The sequence below is a fragment of the Dromiciops gliroides genome, chromosome 3 (genome assembly GCF_019393635.1).
Source record: "Dromiciops gliroides isolate mDroGli1 chromosome 3, mDroGli1.pri, whole genome shotgun sequence".
NCBI classification, from domain to species: Eukaryota; Metazoa; Chordata; class Mammalia; order Microbiotheria; family Microbiotheriidae; genus Dromiciops; species Dromiciops gliroides.
The window spans coordinates 541,447,695-541,472,814 of NC_057863.1; the positions used below are offsets into that span (position 1 = coordinate 541,447,695).

Sequence of the window (25,120 nt, forward strand, 5' to 3'; positions counted from 1 at the left end):
GATTAAAATAAATATTAATAGTTTTTTACAGGGAAACTTTATGAGATGACAACCTGATGGTTTGTAAGTAGAAGGAGGGAGGACAGGAAGGAAAGGAAACCTAACCTATTTGTGTTAATGGTGGGGGGTGGTTGGCTGGCTTTACATATATGAGGCTGTTCCCGATATTCCTCCTTTCCCTATCTGACAGAAACAAGGTCTTAAGCAATTTTTCTCTTAGGTAACTCTGCCATTCTACCTATCCCTAGATGGCTGGCTAGACCCAAGAGTCCTTATTTGGCTATTGCCTCTAAGTGCCCCGGGGGACTGTGACTGAGGGGTCAGGGCTGGGTCAGGGCCAGCCAACCAACAAACAAGTTCAACATAATCCTTGGGGGCTTCTCAGATGAGAGAAGCTCCTGAGTAGGAAGAGCTAACAGGTCCCTATGGGGACAGATATGTGCTTGGACAAGAGACACACCTGGAACTGTGAAGCTCAGGGTGTCCTTACTCTTCAAGTCCCACCTGTCTTGATTCTAACTCCCACTCGGCTGATGAGAAATCACAGCTCTGGGACAAATGGACAGGGTGACTTCCAGAGGTCACATAGATGAGCTGTGCTCCTGACGGCCCTCAATCTGGCCCATAGAGATGGGAGCCTCGCCAGTTCTGAAAAGTTTTCCAGAGGACATTGCAGTCTCCCTTGGCAGTTTCTTCCAGCGTCTGGGAGTCTAACTCCAATCTTGCCTTTTTTGTCTTGTCTAGCAGAGATGGATAACAGCTGATTGCCCTCTTTTGTGTAATCACACTCCAAACCAGAGCCATAGATTTCTTTGAGCACATTCTGAAGCACCGAGAGTCAGGGCAGGTTAATATTCTCTTCAGTTTACAGATAGAGAAACGAACACTCAGGAGAAGATGAACACAAAGCCACATTTACATATGCCTTAGAATGGAAATGAGAACTCCTAAGTCTCAACTATCACTCCTCCACCCTGATTTGGTGTTTGCTTTTGTCTCCTATTTGGAGGAAAGTCTTTTCTTTTTCTTTCTTTCTTTTTTTTTTTTTTTTGGACTAATCAGGGATACTCAGAAAGAGCAGCTCAAATGAGGAACAGGAATCCAGAAAGAGGACAAATATCTATAGAGTGAAGTAGGAGTTTAGAACGGATGACCCTGATGGCTGATTTTCAGACCCTCTACACCCTTACCTGCTAAAAATTTTTCAGGTTTGTTTTTTGTTTTTTTTGTTTTTATTTTTTCTGAAACCAAGTGATCTAAGAGGTCTTTTTTTTTTTCCCATTTGTGGGTCTTCTCAGGATAACAGTCTCTGCTTCCTGGGCTGCCTGGGAACTGTGGGCTTTTGAGATAATCTCATTTGCTTCCTTGAACTGGAATCCCAAGACCTGAGCTACTTGCCTGAGACATGAGCTTGGAGTTTGGTGATATGTACTGGCTAAGGGCAAACAGAGGGCACAGATGCAGCCTCTAGCCCAGAGCCCAGGGTTTCTGGGCCCAGTCCAAGAACCTTCCTCTCTCACTGAATCAGCTGACACCTAAGCAAACATGATCCTTTCCCAGAGTGTAGCCTCTGACTCAAAATCACAGAATTTCAGAGTTAAAAGAGACTTCAGTGGCTATTTGATCCAATTCACCTCGCCTTAAAGAACATCCTCCACATAGTCACCCAATAATTACTTGACTGTCTCCATTAAAGGTGAGGCATTCTGGGGGTAGCTAGGTGGCACAGTGGATAAAGCACTGGCCCTGGATTCAGGAGGACCTGAGTTCAAATATGGCCTTAGACACTTGACACTTACTAGCTGTGTGACCCTGGGCAAGTCACTTAACCCCCGCTGCCCCGCCAAAAAAAAAAAAAGGTGAGGCATTCCTCTTCCTCAAGACAGTCTTTCAGATCCTTGAAGACAGCTGTCATGTCCTGCCTGAGTCTGTTTTCTGGGCTAGCTCCTTCAACCTGCCCTCATACAGCTTAGTCCATTGACAAAGATGTTGACCAGGAGGCCCCTTCCCACGTGTGGCCCCAATCAGATTAGAATGTTATTGAGAAATGTTTATCAAAATAAATAAAAAGCAATATGACATAAATAGTGTAATTTTGTGACTTTTCTAAGTTAATCTGTGGTCTGCAGGCATCTGTTTCTATTTGAGTTTGAAACCACTGGACTAGAGGTCCTTTCTAGTTGCCTTACTTTGGACATTCTTCAGTTTATCAATGTCCTTCCTAAGTGGTTACTAAATGCTTATTGATTGACTGATTAAATTGTGTTGCCTAGAATTGAACACAATACTTCCAAATTGACCAGGTGTTCTGCTTGAACCAGTACAGTGGGACTATCACCCCCTTATTCCTATAATCTAAGGTTTACTTTACATACAGACCAAGATTTCATTTGCTTTTTTTGACTACCATATCACACCTACTGATTTGTATTGAACAAAAATTACAAAATGCGAACTTTAAACTCTAGGTAAGTGTTAAAATGGTAAGACAACACCTAGATGCCCTTGATAAGCTCACTAAGCTGGGTACCTAGGCATGAAAATAAAACAGTCCCTCTATTTTTTTTTCTTTTGCAGGGCAATGAGGGTTAAGTGATTTGCCTAGGGTCACACAGCTTGTGTCAAGTATCTGAATCCAGATTTGAACTCAGGTCCTCCTGAATCCAGGGTTGGTGCTTTATCCACTGCGCCACCTAGCTGCCTCCCATTCCTTCTATTCTCAAGGAGACTGTAATCTACTGAGGGTCAGAGAGGGGAACAACATGTACACAGGGGGAAGAAATACAAATATCTACCAAAAAGATACAAGGTAATTTTGGTGAGGGGAGAGTACAAACAATTAAAAAGATTAGGAAAAACCTCATGTAGGAGTTTTTTAGTCTTGAATGGAGCTATGGATTCCAAGAGGTAGATTGAGGAATGAGAGCATTACAGGCATTGGAGGAACAACATGGAAGATAGTTTGGTTTTGACACATGTGCATGCATACACACACACACCATTTAAAACTGCTTAAAACTGCACTAATAGGGGCAGCTAGGTGGCGCAGTGGATAAAGCACTGGCCTTGGATTCAGGAGGACCTGAGTTCAAATCCAGCCTCATACACTTGACACTTAACTAGCTGTGTGACCCTGGCAAGTCACTTAACCCTCATTGCCCTGCAAAAACAAAACAAAACAACCCCCCCAAAAAAACCTGCACTAATACTTTGAATATGCTATGTACACATATATACATGTATACAAACTTATCTGTAAAGAGATTATATTCCCCAGTAGAATATATTATGTATTCTAGTATCATTATATAAATATTTTATTAATTATATATCCTATCCTAGAGTAGATATAATATATCTATTATATATTATAGCATCATTATATTCTAGTAGAATATAACAGTATATTCCCCAGTAGCTCCTTGTGATCAGGAAATGTCTCATGTTTATATTTGTATTTCCATAACCTAGCACAGAACAGATCTTTAATAAGTGCTTATTGGTTGAATGTTTGGGAGGAATGTCTAACACAGTGGAGGATAGGATCAGGCTCAAATAGGGCAAATCTAGTAAGATGAAACTTAATAGGATGCATATGTAGAATTGACTTATTTTTAATCAACTAGATAGGTACGGAATAGAGGAGACAACAGTATATGTGAAAAAGATCTGGAGTCTTTTGTTTTATTGCAAACTCTCTGGTGCAGCAAAATTCTTTCACTTTTCCATTCTCCCAGGTTTGTAACCCTGGTGTTATTCTGGATTTTTCACTCTCCCTCACCCCCTGCTGATATCCAATCAGTCGCCAAATCTTTCTCTTTCTATCTCTACAACATTTTCGGAGGTATCTGACTTCTCTCTGTGCCCACACTAACCACTTTTGAGTATGTCCTCTCTTGCCTTTCAGTCTATCGCACAGACATTCCAAACTGGTCTCCCTGCTTCGTCTTTCCCCATTCCAGTCCATCCTTTACACAGCTGCCAAAGTGATTACTTTTAAAAATTTTGTTTGTTTTTTTGTGGGGCAATGAGGGTTAAGTGACTTGCCCAGGATCACACAGCTAGTATGTCTGAGACTGGATTTGAACTCAGGTCCTCCTGAATCCAGGGCCAGGAGGATAGTTTGGTTGGGACACATGTGCATGCAAGCACACACACACACACACACACACACACAAACACACACACACACCATTTAATTGCTTAAAACTGCGCTAATAGGGGCAGCTAGGTGGCGAAGTGGATAAAGCACTGGCCTTGGATTCAGGCCACCTAGCTACCCCGCAAAGTGATTTTTCCTTAAGTGCAAATGATTGTGTTACTCTCCCTGTGATTTCATCTACAAAGGATGCTACCTGTGATAAACTTCCTTTACAAACGCATATTGGCGTTTGTAATTTTGAGAGGTTGAATGACCTAGCCAGGGGTCATACAGAAAATGTGTCAGAGATAGAACTTGCATTCAGACCTTCCTGACTAGGTGAGTCCACCTCTCCATCCATTATCCATGTTTCCTCACTTTTTACCAAGAAAATTAAGACCAGACATTTCAAGCTCCTCATATCCCCAGTTCTACATCTCTAATCCTCTCAAACATCATCCTCCATCTTTCCTACTCTGTTTCCAACATCAGAGTGATCCTCCTTGGCAAATCAGCTCCAACTTGATCCTAACTTCTGTTTCTTTTTAGGAGCTAAACTTCTTCAATCTTCTCTGTCCCTCTGACCTTTCATTTCTCTATCCACTGGCCTCTTCTTTGCTGCGTACAAACATAGTCAGCTCTCTCCCATCCTTAAAAATCCTTCTCTTGACCCTGCCATTCCTTTAAGCTTTCTTTCATTGCCAAGGTTTTTTGTTTTTTGTTTTTAAATAAAAGCTGTCTTTCACCATTACCTCCAATTCCTTACCTCCTACTCGCCACTGCTCAATCCCTTGGAATCTGGCTTATGACCATACCACTTGACTGAAGTTGATCACTCCAAGGTTATCAATGTTTTCTCAATGATTAAATCCAGTGTTCTTTTCTTAATTTCCATCTCTATTTCTCTACTGTGTTTAGCACTGTTAGCCAACCCTTTCTCTTTGATATTCTCTCCTCCCTGGATTTTTTGTGATACTGTATACTTCTTTTTCTTCTGACTGCTCTTTCCCAGTCTCCTTTATTCAATCATTATCCATCACCTGTTCTAGCTTTGTGGGTATACCACAAAGCTTTGTCTTGTGTATTCTTTTCTCTTCTGTTCTCTCTTTCTCTCTCACTGTGTATCTCTGTCTTTGTCTGTCTCTGTCTCTGTCTCTCTCAGTGAACTCATCAGTTTCCAACGGTTCAGTTATCATCTTTGCAGATGACTCCCAAATCAACATATCCCTTCTTCTTCTCTCTTCTGAGCAGTTCTGCCTACAAGATGTCACCCGGATATTCAATATTTCCAAACAGAACTTCCCTTCTCCCTACAAAACCTCCCCTCTTCCTAACTTCTTGGAGGGCACCAGGCTTCTTACAATCACCTAGGTTTGCCACCTTGAATTGTCCTTGACTTTTTCACTCTTCTTCACCCCCTAGCCTTCCAGATAATCAGTTGTCAAAGATGCTTATGTCTCCATACTATCTCTTCCATCTCTCCCATCTGTTCCCTTCTCTCCACTCACACAAACCACCATCCTAGTTCAAGCCTTCATAATTTCTCACCTGGACTATTGCAAACAGCCTCCTAATTGGTCAACTTATTTCAAGACTCTCCCCTTCTCCAATTCATCCTCTATACAACTGACAAATTAATATTCCTAAAGCATGGGTCTGGCCATGTCACTCTAAAAGAAGGATGAACAGCGTTCTGTAGGAGAAGCTTTGATGACTCCCAATTATCTCTAGGACATAGTGCAAGCTCCTCTACTAGACATTTGAAGCCCTATATAATCTGTAACCAATCTATCTTTTTGTTTTGGTGAGGCAATTAGGGTTAAGTGACTTGCCTAGGGTCACACAGCTCGTGTCAAGTGTCTGAGGCCAGATTTGAACTCAGGTCCTCCTGAATCCAGGGCCAGTGCTTTATCTACTGCACCACCTACCTGCTCCATGCTCTACCTAGCTGCCCCCCCAATCTATCTTTCTAAGCTGATTTCTGTCAGTCAGTCCACAAACATTTATTAACTGCCAACTTATATGCCAAGTACTAGGGACAAAAAAAGAGGCAAAAGACAGTCTCTGCCCTGGAGGAGTTTACATTCTAATGGTAAGACAACGAGCAAGCAAATACAAACAAATTATATACAGGATAAATAGGGAAGAATTAAGAGAGAAAAGGCACTAGAATTAAGCCCGCCCCACCCCACCCCAACTCCTTACTCTACCTTCTAACCAAATTAGCCTATTTGCAGTTCTCCATCTGCAACATGCCATCTCCAGCATCTGGCCCTTTACACAGGTTGTTCCACAGGCCTGGAACTTATGTGCTGCTTTCCTACCTCTTCCTCTTGGAATCCATAGTTCCTTTCATGGCTTAACTCAAGGGACACCTCCTTACAACGTGAGGCATTTCCCTATCCCCCTAGTTGTTGGTGCTCCCTCCACCTCAAAATGACATTTATTTTGTAGACATTTTGCATTTTCTTATCTTTATAGATATTGTTTCCTCTTAGTATAATGCACTCTTGATGGCAGAGACTTTCATTTTTTTTTGTCTTTGGATTCCTAGCACCTAGTCTTAGTACCTTGTGACTAGTAGGTGCTTAATAAATGCTCGTTAAAGTTAATTGAATTTCAGGTTTTTTATGTTGCCCCAAAACAAAATTAACATGATTTTAGGCAGAGGATTAAGAACAAGTTAAGTGATAGTTCTATGTTCTCTTCTCTGGTCAAATTCCACATCTGGTGTATTGTATTCCCTCCTTTGTACCATATTTTTGTTGTTGTTCAGTTGTGTCCAACTCTTAATGACCACACTTGTGGGTTGTTTTTGCCATTTCTTTCTCCAGCTCATTTTACAGATGAGGAATTGGAGGCAAACAGGGTTAAGTGACTTGTCCAGGGTCACATAACTAGTTCATGTCTGAGGCTGGATTTGAATTCAAGTCTTCCTGACTCCAGGCCCAGAGCTCTATGCACTGTGCTACCTAGATGCCAAATTTTGGGAAGTTCATTAACAAATTGGATCATATCCAGAACTACCACAGCAATTTAATCCCAAAGATGATGGTCTTGGGACAGTTTACATAGTGGTGGAGGTAAGACATGTCAACTCCCTCCCCTAGCTCAGAAAAAGCACATGTTCTTAGATATTGGTGCCCAGAAGCAGAGCATGATTTGCTCCATGCTAGTTACCTCCTTAGTGAGTAAGTTACATTTTACTCAAGAAGAATTGCACAGGAGAAATGACAGAGGATGTTGCCTGGAATAAAAGGTAGGCCCATCATGAGCATGAGGGACATAGGATGGACAACCTGTGTTCTCTGTTTTCATCTATGAAGTTATCAAGAGATCTGGAGGAAGGCCCTCAGTATGTTCGGTGGAGGAATTACAGTACAAGACTTGTACAAGAATAAAAAACCCCCATAAAACCAAGACATGTACAAGTTGGTGTGTTGTAGTGGCCTTAGTGTTGGGAAGGCCTGGGTTCAAATTCTATCCCCAACACATACAAATTATACAACCATTGGCAAGCCATTTAACCTCTCAGAATCCCCAGACAGGTCTCTAAGACTCCAAGTCACCAATAAGTCGCTGATCTGCATCAGTGGAAGGACTTTCCACACCAGGAGTTCCTAACATCCATGAAATCACATTGGTACAAAGCAACAACGAATGGATGAGTAGAGCAGGATGAAGAGGCATAGATGCATTGTAATCTATATTGTTGGAAAGAATACTCCATCAATGAGATTACAAATCACTGAAGAAAGTATTCAAATAAAAGAGGTATCATTATTACCTCTAAGGATCTCTATTAAAAAATTAATTAAAATGAAGAACCCCTAACAAACCAATAAAAAAAAGAGAGGAAGAGATGCTACCTCTTGTGTTAGTCCATCTATAGACAGGAAAATGTTCTTGTAGTCTGGCCTTTGTTTTGCAAACTGCAGGGAAGTTGTTCCCCTCTTGTCCTATCTCAGTTGAGATAGATTTAATCTTTGAGGAGGGAGGGAGGCACAACTAAGTGTTGCATGTTTGTGATGCCCCAGACCCAGGTCTGACCATATCACCCCTTTATTCAATCAATTCCAGTGGCTTCCTTTTATTTCCGGAATAAAACTTCATTGACTATCAAAGCCTTTCATAACCTGCTACACACACCACACACCACACACACACACACACACAGCTTTCTTATCTTTATGCCCCTCATATCCATATCCTCCTTAATTAAACAACATGACACTGGCCTCCTTAATATCCCCCAAACATAACAGGCCTCTCCACTGGCTGACCTCCTCCCTCTTCATTTCTACCTCCTAGCTTCCCCAGCTTCTTTCAAGATTCTAGTAACTAAAGTCCTTCCCCACTCTTCTGTAATCTTAGTGCCTTTCCCTTGAAATTATTATTGTTGTTCAGCTGTTGTCATTGTATATGACTCTTCGTGGTCCTATTTGGGTTGGTTTTTGGGGGCAAAGATACTACAGTGGTTTGCCATTTTTTTCTCCAGGTCATTTTTACAGATGAGGAAATTGAGGCAAACAGGGTTAAGTGACTTGCCCAAGGCCCCACAGCTAATAAGTGTCTGAGGTGAGATTTGAACTCAGGTCCTCCCAACTTCGGGGCCAATGCTCTACTGACTCTGCCACCTAGCTGCCCCACCTGAAAAGGTAGATCCTGAATGGTATGCTTCAGGGTAAGGATTGTTTTTCATGTCCAGAAAGATGGCTTGGTTCCCATCCTGCATTTCCACATTGCTCTCTGCCCCACCACTGCCTGGGATCCAAATGGATACAGGTGCGTGCAAGTGGTATCCATTTCACATTCCTTAGTTTCTGATTTTAAGTTTCTGCTTTGCTTTTCTAAAGATGGTGAAACCCAGTCATTTCTTGTCTTTTGTTCCTGAGCTCAAGCTGAAATAACAAACTTTCAAAAATCTTCTCTTCTAGTTGAAATGCTTCCATATTAAACCCTGGCTGTGATGACTTTGGAGATTGTTAAGTGGCTCAGTGGATAGAGTTCTGGGCCTGGAGTCAGGAAAACCTGAGTTCAAATCTAGCCTCAGGTACTCACTAGCTGTGTGACCCTGGGCAAATCACTTCACCTCTGTTTGCCTTAATCCATCGGAGAAGGAAATGACAAATCACTCCAATATCTTTGCCAAGAAAACCCTGTACAAGGTCATGAAGAGTTGGACATGACTGAACAACAACACGATGACTTTGGAAACAGAGCTGAGGTAGATGGTGCATCTCAACTGAGTAAAGCAAATTTAGATGTCAGTGAGACCACTTTAGGTATACTAACCCCTGATTAAGATTCTGGAGTCCTAGGTTCAAGCCTAGGATTTAGGTTCAAGATCGTAGGATTTAGAACTGCAAGGACCATAGTAGATGTTTTGAACCAGAAGTTTGACAGGACTTCAAACTCCACAAGTACAAAACTGAACTCCTTTCCCACAAATTCACCTCTCTTTCAAATTTCCTTATTTTTGTCACGGGTGCCACCACCCTTCCAGTCATTCAGGTTTGCAACCTCAAAGTCATCTTCTACTCCTCATGCTCAATCACCCTAAATATCTAATCAGTCATTTATATCTCTACAACATCTCTCAAACAAATCCCCTTTTCTCTATTCATGCAGCCGTCAGCCTGCTTCAGGCCTTCACTCCCTCTCACCTGGAGAATGGCCTCCTAATTTGTTTCCCTACCGCAAAGCCATCCCCTTTCTTTGTTTTCTTTTGTTTTTGTTTTGTGGGGCAATGAGGGTTAAGTGACTTGCCCAGGGTCACACAGCTAGTAAGTGTCAAGTGTCTGAGGCCGTATTTGAACTCAGGTCCTCCTGAATCCAAAGAGGTGTTTTATCCACTTTGCCACCTAGCTGCCTCCGAAGCCATCCCCTTTCTAATCCATCCTCTCCACCAGCAGTATCAAACCAAAATAGAAACAGGCCACTAAATTGTCCATAAAGATCCCTATGGGCTGCATACTGACTTAGTTTCAAAATGTAATATTATCATGTTTTATTTTATTTTTATTCATTTTGTTAAATATTTCCCAATTACAATTTTTTTTTCAATTCCTACTTTTTTTTAACGGTGGGGCAATGAGGGTTAAGTAACTTGCCCAGGGTCACACAGCTAGTAAGTGTCAAGTGTCTGAGGCCGGTTTTGAACTCAGGTCCTCCTGAATCCAGGGCCAATGTTTTATCCACTGCTCCACCTAGCTGCCCTTTCCCAATTACATTTTAATTTAGTTTGGTCATACTCAGGAGTATTGTTGGCCACTGTGTTTGACACCTTTCCTCTACACAACTGCTAGATTAATTTCTTCAAGCATAGGTCTGACCATGTCATCCCCCCGTACTTAATAAACTCCATCAGCTCCCTATTATTTTTGCTGCTGTTCCATCATTTCAGTCATGTCTGACTCTCCATGACCATTTGGGGTTTTCTTGACAGAGATACTGGGTATGATTTGCCATTTCCTTAGCCAGCTCAGATGAGGAAACTAAGGCAGACAAGGTGAAGTGACTTGCCTAGGGTCATACTGCTAGTGTCTGAGGCCCTCTTTGACTTAGGAAGATGAGTCTTTTTCTAGAATGCTCTCCTTCCTCTTTTCTGCCTCTTGAAAGCCTTGGCTTCTTTCTAGATTCAGCTCATACCCCACTTTCTGTAGGAGACTTTTCCTGGTTCCTCTTTACTACTAGTACATTCTCCTCCAAGACAGCTTCAAATTTACTTTATAGGTATAGTATATATTCCTGTATATGTACATCCAGTAGATGTAAATTCCTTGAGGGCAAGGATTGTTTCATTCTAGTCTTGGAACAATGCCTGGCACACAGAAAGCATTTAATAAATGCTTTTTGCTTGGTTGATCTCATTTTACAACTGAGGAAATTGAGGCCTAGAAAGATAGGGTGACTCGGGGGCGGCTAGGTGGTGCAGTGGATAAAGCACCAGCCCTGGATTCAGGAGTACCTGAGTTCAAATCTGGCCTCAGACACTGACACTTACTAGCTGTGTGGACCCTGGGCAAGTCACTTAACCCCCATGCCCTGCAAAAAAACAAAAACAAAACCCAACAAAAAACATCTTCTGGGTGTTTTATGAAAGATAGGGTGACTCACTGCAGACTTTGTGGCAGATCTTAGATATAAGTCCAGGTCTGTTGATTCCAGATCCAGTGATCTCTTAACCATAGTATACTGCCTGCCCTGCCACTTTATAACTTTGGTCAAGTCACTTAATCTTTCTGGGGCCTCATTTTCCAAATGCCTTGATGACCTCAGAGACCTTCCAGCTCTGATGATTTATTATGCTCTCTGACATTAGTTGTGACATCCAGATCAGATAAGGAAACATCTGCTTTCGCTAATTCAGAAGGTAGAAATTCTATATGTTTTATCACCAGCAGTTCTCCATCCCTGTGGGATTCATAGTTGGATAATGAATTAAAGTCAGATTCATCTAAACTAAAAACAGTTAATACTTTCTCCTGAACCAGTTCAATATCTGCTGCTATTTATTGATACATCCTACATTACTTTATATCTAAAACTGAACCCATTATCTCTTCACCCACCAAAGAATCTTTCCCACATGACTTCCCTCATTTTTTTCTTTTTTGGGGCAATGAGGGTTAAGTGCCTTGCCAAGGTCACACAGCTAGTAAGTGTCAAGTGTCTGAGGCTGGATTTGACTCAAGTCCTCCTGAATCCAGGGCCGGTGCTTTATCCACTGTGCCACCTAACTGCCCCCTGACTTTCCTATTTCTGCCAAAGGAATGAGTATTCTAGATACCCAGTCATTTTTCATTCTTCTCCATATTTTCCCATGTCCAAATTCCTATCATCCTTCCTTTGACAAGTCTCCTGAAGGCTGAAATGTCCATATCATTTGACCTAAAGAACCCACTGCTAGGTATATATTCCAAGGCGGTAAAAAATAGAAAGAAAAAATAGAAATACATCAAAATATTTAAAGTAGCACTTTTTGTAATAGCAAAGAACTGGAAACAAAATGGATACCATTGATTAGAGAATTGCTAAGCAAATTATGGCACATGAATGGAATGGAATATTACTGCACAGTAAGGAATATTAAATATCAAGGCAGTGAAGCATGAGAAGAATTATATTGAACTGATGTAAAATCAGCAGAACTAAGATACAATACATACAATGACTCTAGCAATCTAAATATAGAGACCAACCACAAGAAGTAAATGATATCTAATTGTGATGATGAAGCTCAGCCCAGAAGAAGAAATTAAAGAATAAACCTCCCTCCCTTCTTTGCAGAGAAGGACTACTTTGTTGGAATGCTGTATGTATATTTGCAAGACTCAGTTTGATGTGTTAGTTGGTTCTGCTGAACTGCTATTTTTCTTTTTCTTTCTTTTTTTTTTGTTCCAGGGGATGAGAGGAGAGCGGGATGTATTTGGAAATGAAGGTCATGTAAAGACAAAGGATATCCATAAAACTTAAGAAAAAAACTACACTGTTACATTATAACCACCCTAGTTCAGTTATATTATCTAGAACCTGGACTCCTGGAGGTGGTCCTGCCTCTAGTCTTTTCCCCCACTCTAGTCTATTCTGATGACCACCATCTCAGAGTGCTTTCTTCGAACCCCATCTTCATCACATATATCTTCCGGGATTCTTTAGGATAAAATCCAAACTCGGCCTGACCATCAACATCCTTCACAATCTAGCCCGAAATCTAACAATTCAACCTCATCTTCCATTACTTTTGAACACAGATTATCTGTTCCAATCAGGCATGTGTTTGTTTAAGTGGTTTCTCCCTTACCTGTCATGTTCTCCCCACCATCTCTATCATTTATTGCTATCCGTTCAAGTCCCGTTCTATGCACACCTTTTCAAAGAGCTCTCACATCTGTTTTTATAACTTTATCTTCAAAACAACCCAATGAGGGAAACCATACGTTATAATTCCTGTTTTGGATATGGGACAATTGAGAACCAGAGAATGAAGTGATTTACCTAAGGGAGGACTAGCATCTTTGAATCCTAGAACAAAAGCTCTGGTAATTAGACTTCCTTTTCTAGGCTCCTTTCACCATCATCCCCTTATTTGTTCTGACAACACCTCCTCTCCCTCAAGTCTCTCAAACCCACTGCTATAAAGTGGCCTTGCCCATTAGTGGTAACAGGTTTGGATTTAATTCTAGAGGGCCTTCCACAGCCATATGTGTAGGGCTTTGGTGTCCCTGGACCCCTGGAAGTACAATGTATTGGAGCATTAAACTTGATGTGAGAAGAGACAGAAAGTAGAATTCTCTTTTGATTTCAACTACTTATGTATTACATGTTACAGAGTAGCCTCTTTCATGTCTTTGGAGCTCAGTTTCTCCATCTGTGAAATGGATGGAAAGTTCCTTTCTCTCAGTTGCTCAAAGTACCAAAGAGCTAATAGATCAGAGAATATATTTTCCTAGAGCAAAAGAATTGCAAGGTGAGTTACAGTGCCAATGGCACTTTGTGTCTCCCTCTGACCTGGGGTCTTGGGTATGACAGTGACCTGTGAGTTCACTTTCATCTCTTCATTTCCCACCCGACTGTACTTCTTTAGACTTCTCCATCATCTCCCTCTCCCTGCTCACAACTTTGTACCTTCCCTTCCTTTTGTGTGTAGTTTCCCTCATTAGATTGTAACTCTTCGCAAGGTACTTGGCACATAATAGGTACTTCATAAATGTTTACTGACTGACTCTTTGGAGTCATCAATGATTGATAGGGCAATGGATGCTGCTCTCCCTCAGACTAGAGATTTTCCTGAGGAAGTATCAGTGCTCATAGGAGGCAGGATAAGAACAAGACAATGATACAGCAAGAAGGCAAGAATCAGTTTTATGAGACCAGGCTGAGTTTGACCAACTGGGGCAGGTCAGAGAAAGCTTAGGTTTCTGTTTGAATGCTGTTGAAGAAGTTCTGGGCAGTTCAGCAGACACAACTCTTCCCCCCCTCCCCTCCCCCAATTAACCCATGCAAAGACACACACACCACCCCTTACAAACTTAGCACCAGATGGTGTGTACACACACACACACACACACACACACACACACACATACATACATACATACATGCACTCAAGAACCTCCATGGAGAAACACTGTACAAACAGAACTGGCCATGGAAGTAGGTAATAGATATGCTCCCCCTCCCATAGACACACGTGAGGCACACACGGTCATGCAGACACATATGTAAGGTATGTCCACCCAGGCAGCAGACTGGATCATAGAGCCTGCCCCATGCACGGGCACACACATATGCTCAAACTTTATCACTTGCAGAATCACAGAATTGAGAGTTGGGAGAGTATAAAGTCTCTTCCAGTCTCTCCAATGCAACTGATACATGAAAGGGATCCCCACTATAATATACCCAACAAGTGGTTGTCCAGCCTCTGCCTACAGGGATGCAGCGGCTTTTATCCTCAGCAGCCACCTTGGAAGCACCCTGACTATCAGCAGGATCAGTGAGATCCCGTTACTGTTCCCTCCTCTGTCCTCCCTCCTTCCCATACACACACTTCCCTACCTGCCCTCCAGGGGGTCTCCTTTTCAGAGGAGAGAGGCCCTGCCCACCCATAGGGACTCTGGCTCCTTTCCCACAATCTGTCCTTTTCCTCCTTAGTCTGGAGGGCCCTGGCCTATTCTCCGGAGGAATGTGGGGAGTGGGGGTGGGGCTGGTCATGGAGATCAGGGTAAAGGGGATGGGCGGACCTACAGAGGGAACGGTCAGAGGATGGGAACCTCCAGGGCTCTGCGGAGGTCAGCCGGGATCTCCAAGCCCGGGTCTTATTGTAGTTCTGACGCTGGGAGGAAGCAAAAGAGGGAAGGACAGAAAAGAGGGAAGGACGGATCCATCTTGTTCTTCGGTTCTCGTGGCTCCTGGGATGTGAGGACTAATGGTCACAACCCCAGGTTTCATTGGCCTCCTCCAGCTTTAGGTCTCTCATCCCAGGATCTCCTCGGGAATCCAGGGGATTGGAATGGGTCAGGTGGCTGAGACGAAAGGGAGAAGACATTGTGAGATGGAGGGAAACCCAAGCTTGGGCCAGTTTGGAAAGGAAGGTGGAAAAGGGAGGAGGGGAAGTGCTAACACCTGTTCAGAAACCTGAAGACCTATTCAAGAAACCAGACAAGGATGCCAAATGTCCTCCACTGGGAATCACCAATAACTACTAGCCTAGGGCTGGGGGAAAACGGGGAGCGGCCGTGGATCGGGCACTAGAACAGAGAAAGTATAACCCTAGGCTGGTAGCGTTTAGTTTTAAAATTGAAAAGCAAAACAAAGTGTGAGATTGGTCCTCACCTCTTCTCAATCATAGAAAAGGTGGGAAGTGGTGGATACAGATAGCGCCCGCCCCAGAAGAATGAATGGTGTGTGTCTGAGAAGAAGGAAGGTTAGGCTGTTAGTTTCCCAGCCTCCCACCACAACTCCCTAAAGTTAATGCCTGCGTTTAGCAAAGTAGTTCTTCCGCCCTCTCAAACATTCCTCACCAACATCTGGAAAGTTGGGGCTGGGATGGGGGAGCAGTACCCCGGAGGACGGAGGCAGGGAGGAGAAGGTTGGGGACAGAGGGAGGCTTCTTACCGTTTGCGGAGGGCTGCCCACTGTCATTTCCACGTAGTAGCCCTGACCGGACTTGCCCCTCAGGTTGTCCACCATCTCTACGAAACTGCTTCTGCGGCTGGGCTCATCCAGCTCCTCGACAGCCTCCGAGGCAGCCGGAGACCCAAGGGGAGCCCACTCTTCAGGGGGAGCCGGATTCCTGGCTGGGTGCCCAGCACCCCCTGAGCCCATCCACAGCAAGAGCCAGGGCAGGGCTTGAGCCATGATGCCCCCAACCCCCTCAGTCCTCTCTAGATCCCTCCCCTCCCCTTTTCTCCTCCCCCCTACCCCCTCCCCAACTCTTTGGGTGGTGGTGGTGGGCAGGCTTCTCAGGAAAGGGAGCCCGGAGGAGTTAGGAATCCCACACCCAACGAGCTCACTCAGCTGCCCTCATTCTTCAGGCTTCGGGCATAGGACAGAGAAAAAAACCTCCTGAGGGCGAGAGAGAGCGCCCAGCGCCACATCTAGACAGGCATGCAGCCCCATCAGGCATCTGGAAGGGGAAGCTCAGGGCCCCTGGGGGGGTAAGAGTGCTGGGCATGGTGAGCAGATAGATTTTTTTCTTGTCCTCTCGGTAGATGTCAGCATGAGCAGGCGGTTAGGGGAGGTGGCAGGGGCTGCTTGGGGGCTCTAGGCTCCTACAATCTTCATTTTCTGGTCAGGCCCCCATAATCCCCTAGCTCCCATCCAGGCTGGGAAGGCGGAAAGACCTTGTGGCGGCTGCTGTCAAAGCCAAAGGGTTTTGCTTTTCCCGGGGATTCCTGGGAAGTGTAGTCTTCCCCTGCCAGCCAGCCCAGCTTCCGGGCAAGTTAGGGCAGTCTTGGATGCCCTCTGCCGAGAGAGCAGACTGGGTGAGACTGGGTTTGGTCCCTGGAAGGCAGGGAGGGGTCAGAAATGAGAAGAAAGGGACCAAGAAAAAGCCCTCTGATCGTCGGGGTTGATGGAGAGAAGAGCTGGCCTGGACAAAAGGGGAAGTTACTCTCTTGTTTTGTAACTTTTTCCTTGCAGGCCCACCCTATGAAAATTTCCTCTCAGATACCCCACAGATAGCTGAAAGTGTTACCACCTTTCCTTCCTATAGAACCATGATTATTATCATCATCACTCTTACTATTACTATTATTAACGATAATTCAGCTTACAGAGTATGTTATTATTATTAACAATGAAACACTTAATGATAATAAAAACCATAAAGAATAACCTTAATTAAAGAGGGGAGGGTTCAGTTAGAAAAATGAGAGGTTGGGATGAAGCTAGACAGGGCTTTTCTGCTGTCTTTTAATGGTGGGGAATGCTATAGATAATCCACCGGCACTGTTCTTCATAGTCACTTGTTTAATTTTGAAGTATGTTATTTGCATGTTGTAGAGGGAAAAGCCCCTGCATTTGAGTCAGAAGATTTGCAAGATAAATTAGTAATTGATGGGTGATTTCAACTCTTTGAGAACTCCAGGAAGTATTGTTGAGCTAAAAGCAGAACTGCTGATAAACTTATGACTTGCCTGGAGCGTAATTTCTTTCTTCACAAATGTTGAGGGGGAAAATCAGGGGAAATGGTATTCTAGCCTATAAGGGTTACATATTGAGAGTTCTAAATGCTTTACAAATACTATCTCATTTGATCCTCACACAGTCCTGTGAGGTAGGTCCTATTATTATTTTCATTTTGCAGTTGAGGAAACTGAGGCACAATGAGGTTAGGGTGACTTGCCCAGGGTCCCATTCCTCATGGAATGGACCTGGAAGTCATTTCATCTTATTTTACGAGGAGTAATCTGAAGCCCATGGAGATTAAGCAGTTGTTGCTCAAAATCACTGAGGCAGAAAGTGGGTAGATAAGAGCTGAACCTAATCTTTTGATAAAATATCCTACTTTTTTTCCCACTGCAATATGGAAGCTAGTGATAGTGAGAGTACCTGTGATTTTACTTATCCTGTCAAATCTCAGTGAGAAAATTCTTCCAGGCAGGATGACACCTTTTTCTGTGAGTTTGGATCTTTAGAGACCAGCCAGAACAGAGAAGTTAAAGAACTTGCGCAGGGTCACATATCAGCGTGCACCAGAGGAGAAATTTGAACTGTCTTCCTTTCTCTCCAGGGATAGTTCTCTGTCTGCTATTCCACTCCAAGGTAGTGGTTCCTAAAGTGGAATGGTAGAAACTTCAGGGGGAAGTAACCATTTATTATTTCCATCCTAGAGTTTGTTTGTAGAGGAGGAAGAAGCCAGCACAGTCTGATTTACAATCCTAGATTTTGGGAGATTGTGTTTCAAAGAGTTCAGAGGAAAGCAAGAAGCCAACCCAGAAGAGGTTTGAAGTTCTCAAGAAGAAATTCTAAGTATATAAAGAAAAAACAATCCGCTATCTGGTTTTTATCCAAATCAAAGAAAAAAGCTGACTGAAGAGAAGGCTTTTAACAACCAGTTTAGACTTTTAAAGGAGAACAGAAGATGGAAGCAAGGGTAGGTGACAGAAGTTGAAGGAAAGCATAGCTGGGAGCCTTGTAAGAATAATGTTAGGAACACTAAAGATCACTAAGTTGAGGCTACTGAAAGAACAATGGACTAGGACTTTAAAAAATCTTGGTTGGAAGCAAGAGGGAAGATCAAAGAAAAGATGGGATCACTGTGCAGATGGACTGGATACAGAAAGGAAGAAGTATTTTGATGTCTTGTTTTCCCTACATATTAATATAAACTTTTAAACTGGGATGAAGGGCTCAAATGCTTAAAATGGATAAGTGAGGATGTAAAAGTATCACAGTAATAACAGCAATAGCATCAGTAAGGACATTTACATGGTACATAGTACCTTTGAGAGGCAGCATTATATAGTGGATAGGTGGACTGTGGAGATAGAAAGCCCTCAGTCCTGTCCATTGTACATACCAGTGGTATGTCCATGGACAAGTCACCCAATCTCTCAGTATTTCAGGTAATTTTCTAAGATTATGAATTATAGATAAATTTTGATAAAATTGCAGCTCTGCATCCATAGGGAAGGGAAGAGGGCTTGGTGATTGTCTCCCAACTATTTCAAAAGCCAAGGAATAGGGGCTCAGACTTGTTCTGTTTGGCCTCAGAGGGCAAAACCAGGAGCAAATAGAAGTTGGTGTTGAAAAATTCCTAACAAGTAGAGCTATAGAAAAGTATAATGGGTTGCTTCACAAAGTAGTGGGTTCCCCTTTACTGGCCCAGTCCCCCTAATGCCAGTGGCTTTCCTCTAGTAGATTCTTCCAATATATCTTGCTTGGAAGGAGTTATTTTCATATTTTATCCTCTGATAGGCCATGAACTCCTCAATAGTAGGAACTGTCTTTTGCCTTTTTTGTATGATGCCTGGCACACAGCAGGTGTTTACGAAGCGTTTGTTGATTGTTGATTGGAGATCTTCCTCTGGGGCCTAGCTGACTACTTTTCAGGCATGTGGGAGGGTTCTCTTTTGGGGAAGGGTTTGGATTCGTGACTGCTGAAGTTTCTTCAATTCTAAAACTCAGAGTTTCTGTGACCAGAATGGTGAGGATGTAGATCATGCCTTAGGAGGATTGGTGGAATAAACTGGATACATTTTCTTTTTTAAAATAGTATTTTTTCCCAATAATATGTAAAGACAATTTACATTCATTTAAAAAATTTAAGTTCCAAATTTTCTTTTTATCCCTCTCTTCCCCTGCCTAAAAAGGCAAGAATTTAAAATACGTTATCTGTGTACAATCACATCAAACATATTTCCATATTAGTCATGTTATGAAAGAAGAAACAGACCAAAAAGAAAAGATCATGAAAAAAAATAAAGTGAAAATAGTATGCTTTAATCTGTATCCGACTCCATCAATTTTTTCTTTGGATGTGGACAGCATTTTCCATTATGCGTGTTTGGGATTATTTTGGATCATTGTATTGCTGAGAAGAACTAAGTTGCTGTTACTGTGTACAGTGTTCTTCTGGTTCTGCTCACATCCACTTTGCATCAGTTCACATTAGTCTCTGGATATGGTTTAACTGGGAAAACATCTAGGTTCTACTTCTTCACCATCTTCAATGATCTAAAGGGGTGTCATACAGAACAAGGATTAGATTGATTCTTTTTGATCCACAGCACAGAACTAGGACTAATGGGTGGAAACTGATAAGAGATAGATTTTGGCTGTAGAGCCAGATATGAAGAGATTTCCTAAAATAAAATGGATTGCCATGAGATAAGGAGTTACCCCTTCTTAAATTCTTCAAGCAGAGGTCACCACTTTTGGGGCATATTGTGGAAGACTTTCCTTTTCAGGTATGGGTTAGACTAGAAGTACTCTGAAGTCTTTTAAACTCTGAGATTCTGTGAATCCCAAATTGGCTAAGTGTGTTTCCAAAGTCTTCTAGTCTCTCTCCCTGCCTGTAAGTGGGATATTCTCTTTTCTACCCCATCATTATAGATATATAAAAGATTTTTCCTATTAAAATAATATGGTGGGGCAGCTAGGTGGCTCAGTGGATAGAGCACCAGCCCTGGAGTCAGAAGTACCTGAGTTCAAATCCAGCCTCAGACACTTAACACTTATTAGCTGTGTGACCCTGGGCAAGTCACTTAACCCCAATTGCCTCACTAAAAAAAATAAATGGTGATAATAAGTTATATTTATATTGCGTGTTAAAGTTGTTTTTTGTTTTGTTTTCTTTGTTTTTCTCGGGCAATGAGAGTTAAATGACTTGCCCAGGGTCACACAGCTAGTAAGTGTCAAGTGTCTGAGGCTGGATTTGCACTCAGGTGCTCCTGAATCCAGGGCCGGTGCTTTATCCATTGGGCCACTTAGCTGTCTGCCCCTACATGTTAAAGTTTTAAAAGTGATTTCTTTAATAACAATCCTGTGAAGCCTCATAGAGTCCCTCTCTTCAGGATGCAGTTTAAGCACCATCTTCTGTATGAAGCCTTTCCTAATTTCAACTGCTAGTGCCCTCCCTCCCAAACTACCTTGTATTTAACTACTTTGTAGAGATTTGTATTTATTCATTTTATATTTATGCTGTTTTCATTCTTTGTATTTTGTATCTTCAGCACTTAGCACAATGCCTGCCACATAGTAGGTTGTTGAGTAGTAATCATTCCCATTTTGTATTTGAAGAAACTAGGTCAAGGTCCTAATAATTAGGTCCTTCGGCCTCCTTTCCCTATCTTCTTATTTACTCTAAATTTCTCCCACTTTCAACAAGAAAACTTTCCCAATCCCCTTATTTATAGTGTCTTCCCCGTGTGGATTATCTTCACTTTATACAGTATATAGCTTGTTTGTACATAGACATTTGCGTGTTGTTTCCCCATTAGACTGTGAGCTCCTCAAGAGCAAGGATTGTCTTTTACCTTTCATGGTATCCCTGGTGCTCAGCACGTGTAGTAGGGGTTTAATAAATGTTCATTGACAGAATGACTGACACAAGTAATGACTTACTCTTTCCGTTTCCACTATTAATGTGTTGTGTGATTAAGGGCAGGCCCCTTAACTTTGTAGCATATCAACTTCTCTATCTACAAAATGAAGAAAAAGTTCCTAGCCCTTCTCTCTTTCACAGGGTTGCCAAGGAACAAAGACGTCATAGATGAGTCAATGTATTTTCCTTAGGTGAAGAAAGTTAAAATAAATCCACAGGATCAATGTTATTTCGAGTCTGTCTTTTGATATTCAATAAAAAGAACCATTTGTAAAATAATTTTTCTAGTTGTGTCATATAATGGGGAAAAACTTGAAACAGTCTACATGTCTGATGAGGGAGTGGTTTAACTCTGTATATTATTTTTCCAGTTTTTCCTTTTAAATAGAAAGAATGAATGTAAGTGCTTATAATGTTCCACATACCGGGAATACAAATAAAAAGAGGCAAGATGACATTTGTTCTCAAGGAGCTTGCTGTCTAAAAGAGGAAGACAATATAGTGAAATGGTGACTAAGAAGGGGGTGTTTTAACCAGGAAAGTCACAAGAATAGTCATTAGAACAATTGTTTGTTCTTCATTCTTGAGGAGGACTTCAGGAAGATGATGTCTTGACTTACAAGTGAATTGCATTTAGGTGAGGGAGGGCTGTGCAAAGTCACCAGCCTCTCTCCTCTGCAGCTATCTGCGTACAGTTGCAAGTTCGTTTATTTATTTATTTGTTCATTTGTTCATTTATTCATTTATTTGCAGGGTTAATGAGGGTTAAATGACTTGCCCAGGGTCACACAGCTAGTAAGTGTCAAGTGTCTGAAGTCAAATTTGAACTCAGGTCCTCCTCAATCCAGGGCCTGTGCTTTATCCACTTCACCATCTAGCTGCCCCCTCCAGTGGCAAGTTTTACATCATGATGATTGGAGATGGCCCCGATAGAGTGGGAGACCTTGACTTTTTAAGCTAAACAACTGATCCTTTCTAGAACGTAGTGTGAATTTGAATATTATTTTTCAGAACTAGAAGTGATAGAGAGATAGAGTTTCTATGTTTATATAGAGCCCTGTTATAAACTTCTTTGTGCAATTAGTTTTCTTTTACTTATAAGTTACTTCCTTCCAATATATTCCTAGTAGTTAAATACAAAGCCCGTTATATTTATGTGTTCTCGTCTTATCCCTTTCCGAGGCTGTAAGTTCCAAGATACCTTGTCTTTTTGTTTTTGTTTTTTGCAGGGCAATGAGGGTTAAGTGACTTGCCCAGGGTCACACAGCTAGTGTCAAGTGTCTGAGGCTGGATTTGAACTCAGGTCATCCTGAATCCAAGGCCAGTGCTTTATCCACTGTGCCACCTAGCTGCCCCCAGATCCTTGTCTTTTAAAAACTGTTTTGTTTCCATACACAGTAGGTGCTTAATAAATGTTTGTTGACTGCTGAGCTATTTAGTAGATGTGATTTTGGGTAAGAGATTTAATCTCTGGTCTTAATTTCCTCATCTGTAAACTGTGGGAGTTGGAGCAGATGATCTCTAAAGTCCCTGCTCTAAATCCCATCATCCTACGAATATTAAACGTTTTCTGACTCTTGGAGATGGAAACCCTTTGAAGTCAATAATTAGTTAATCAAGCTGCTAATTAATGAATGGATAGTGGAAATACAGTAGGTTGCCTCTTTTCATCTTGGGTTTATGTTCCGATGCTCAGACTTTCCACTAAGAACTCCAAACTAACGCTCATCGAGCATCCTGAACTACAATTTCCGTCATGCAACGGGCGACGCGTAAGGTCCACTCGTAACTGATAGGGCTTTCAGCCATATCCAAAGCTACCGGATGCTACCCCAGACCTATAGGCTGGGGTTAGAGCGGGATTTTCCGTTGCTAGGCTCGTCCCCATCCCGGAAGTACTTGGCCGCTGCAGGCAACACCCCGGCGTCCCTGGAAGCGGGAGCCGGGGTGGTGCAAGGGAAGCTGCGCGGAACCGGAGGCCGGAGGCCGGAGCCTCCCGGGGCAAGGGGAGCGTCCGGAGCCAGGTGAGGACGTCTTCGAGGGTGAGGTTTGGTGGCCTTCCGAGGGGAGGATGCTGATTGTACCAGAGTGTGTTGCTCGGGAGCCGTTTGTGCGCGCCGCGCGAGCCGTTTGTGCGTGCGCGAGCGAGAAGCGCGGCAGGAGTATCCGGGCGGGAGTGAGCGGGGAAGAGAAGGGATCGTTGATGTCTCTGGACAGTGTGAGTGTACAAGGGAGAGTGTGCAAGGAGGGTCTTCTGGTGGTGAGGCAGGTGTGTTTGCACGTGGAGAGGGCCCGTGTAAATGTGCAGGGAGCACTCATTTCGTATTCCATGAAAGTGTGGCCAAGAATGTGAGTTTCAAAAGGGCCTGGGCACTCAGCACCTTTGTAGTGGATAGATGGTGCCAACATTCCTAGTTGTGTGCCCCAGGGCGACTGCGTTGCTGGTGTGCCGTCGTACAGACCTTAGTGTCTGCAGGGAGTCCAGCGGTGGGTTATGAAAACCAAGGCACACAAGGAGCCGTTGTATGGACTCTTTAGCAGGAAGAGCAGGCGTAGGTAGGAGAGATAGGATAGCTGTCCTCCAAATAGTGGAAGGACTTCTATTAAGTAGGAAAGAAATTCCTTTTGTGTTTGGTCTTCCCTCCTTAGAGGGCAAGGACTGTCTTTGTTTTTTTATTTATATCTTTGTCCCTAGCCCTTAGCACTGCGCCTGGCCATAATTGGAACTTAATTTTTATCGACTGACTGACATGACATTTGTAGTGTTTCTCTAGAGGGTAAAGCAAGGATCAATGGGTAGGGTTTACAAGGAGACAGATTTTGACTGACTTAGTACAAGGAAGAACTTCTTAAAAATGATAGTAGTCCAACCACAGGATGGGTCGTCTGTTTAAGTAGTTGAGTACTCCAACACTGGAAGTATTCATCTCAGGGCTAGATGTCTGTCCACCTTTCAGGGTTGCTATAGTTGGGATCACTACATTGAAAGAGTGGATTGGAGGCACAGTGTCATGAACCTGAACACCGGCTCTGGGGTGGGGTCCTGGCTTTAGATCTGGCCTCCAACATTATCTGTGTGACTTTGGGCCTCAGTAGACTCATCTACAAAATGAGAGCTTCTGAAGTCCCTTCCACTTCTAAAAGTGATTGGGAAAAAAAAAAAGTGATCGAAGATGATTTTTAAAACTGTAAGATTCTTTCTATGGGGTCAGTTAGCCTTAACTCAACACCCACAGTTTATAGAATTGTGATAGATACAGTAGGGAGATACAGAGGAGGAAACATGACCTTGAGAAGAATACATGTGTATATTTGACATATGTGTACACATGTAAATAACTGATCATTAAGGACTGAGGGGTTGATAGATCAATAGGAGCAGAATGTTTTAATTAGGGAAGCTTGATAAGGGGCTAACATTTTGAATGAGATCATATGCTGGCGTCACCACGTCTTTGCTGGTTCCTGGGTTTGCAATTGAGTAGCTGGGTGAAAAATAGATGTAGCAACTTTTGGTAATCTCATTTCTCTCATCACTTATATCCCTTACCAAAACTTACTGTTGATTTTGGGGTTGATTTCCCTGAACCTGTTGTTTCTCATTCATCCTACTGCTTTTGGACTTTTATTATACCTTTTCCTGAGGGTTTGATAAGGCAAGGAAGAAAGGGGGAAAATGAGCCCATTCATGCTATTCTTTTTTTTTTTTTTTGTGGGGCAGTGAGGGTTAAGTGACTTGCCCAGGGTCACACAACTGGTAGGTGTCAAGTGTCTGAGGCTGGATTTGAATTTAGGTCCTCTTGAATCCAGGGCCCGTGCTTTATCCACAGCGTCACCTAAGCAGTCACCTCATGCTATTCTTTGACAGTGGTTCTGGCAAGAGATTTGCTTCGGAAGAAAGTAGATGGCTATTTCCGTAAAAT

General features: G+C 42.7%; 2 protein-coding genes across 3 annotated transcripts in view; one reads left to right on the forward strand and one right to left on the reverse strand.

The window, feature by feature from the left end:
• The window catches only part of BACE1 (beta-secretase 1), a 34,643-nt gene extending 18,637 nt beyond the window's left edge, over positions 1–16,006 (reverse strand). The window contains 3 exon segments of the mRNA XM_043995530.1: positions 15,764–15,891; positions 15,894–15,963; positions 15,965–16,006. Coding sequence (XP_043851465.1) covers positions 15,764–15,891; positions 15,894–15,963; positions 15,965–16,006 — 240 coding nt within the window.
• A 7,089-nt stretch (positions 16,007–23,095) lies between these two features.
• CEP164 (centrosomal protein 164) overlaps positions 23,096–25,120 on the forward strand; it is a 78,617-nt gene continuing 76,592 nt past the window's right edge. For both annotated transcript variants that reach the window (XM_043996292.1, XM_043996293.1), the window contains exon 1: positions 23,096–23,221. The gene's annotated coding sequence lies outside the window, so the exon portion shown is untranslated. The remainder of the gene's footprint in view (positions 23,222–25,120) is intronic.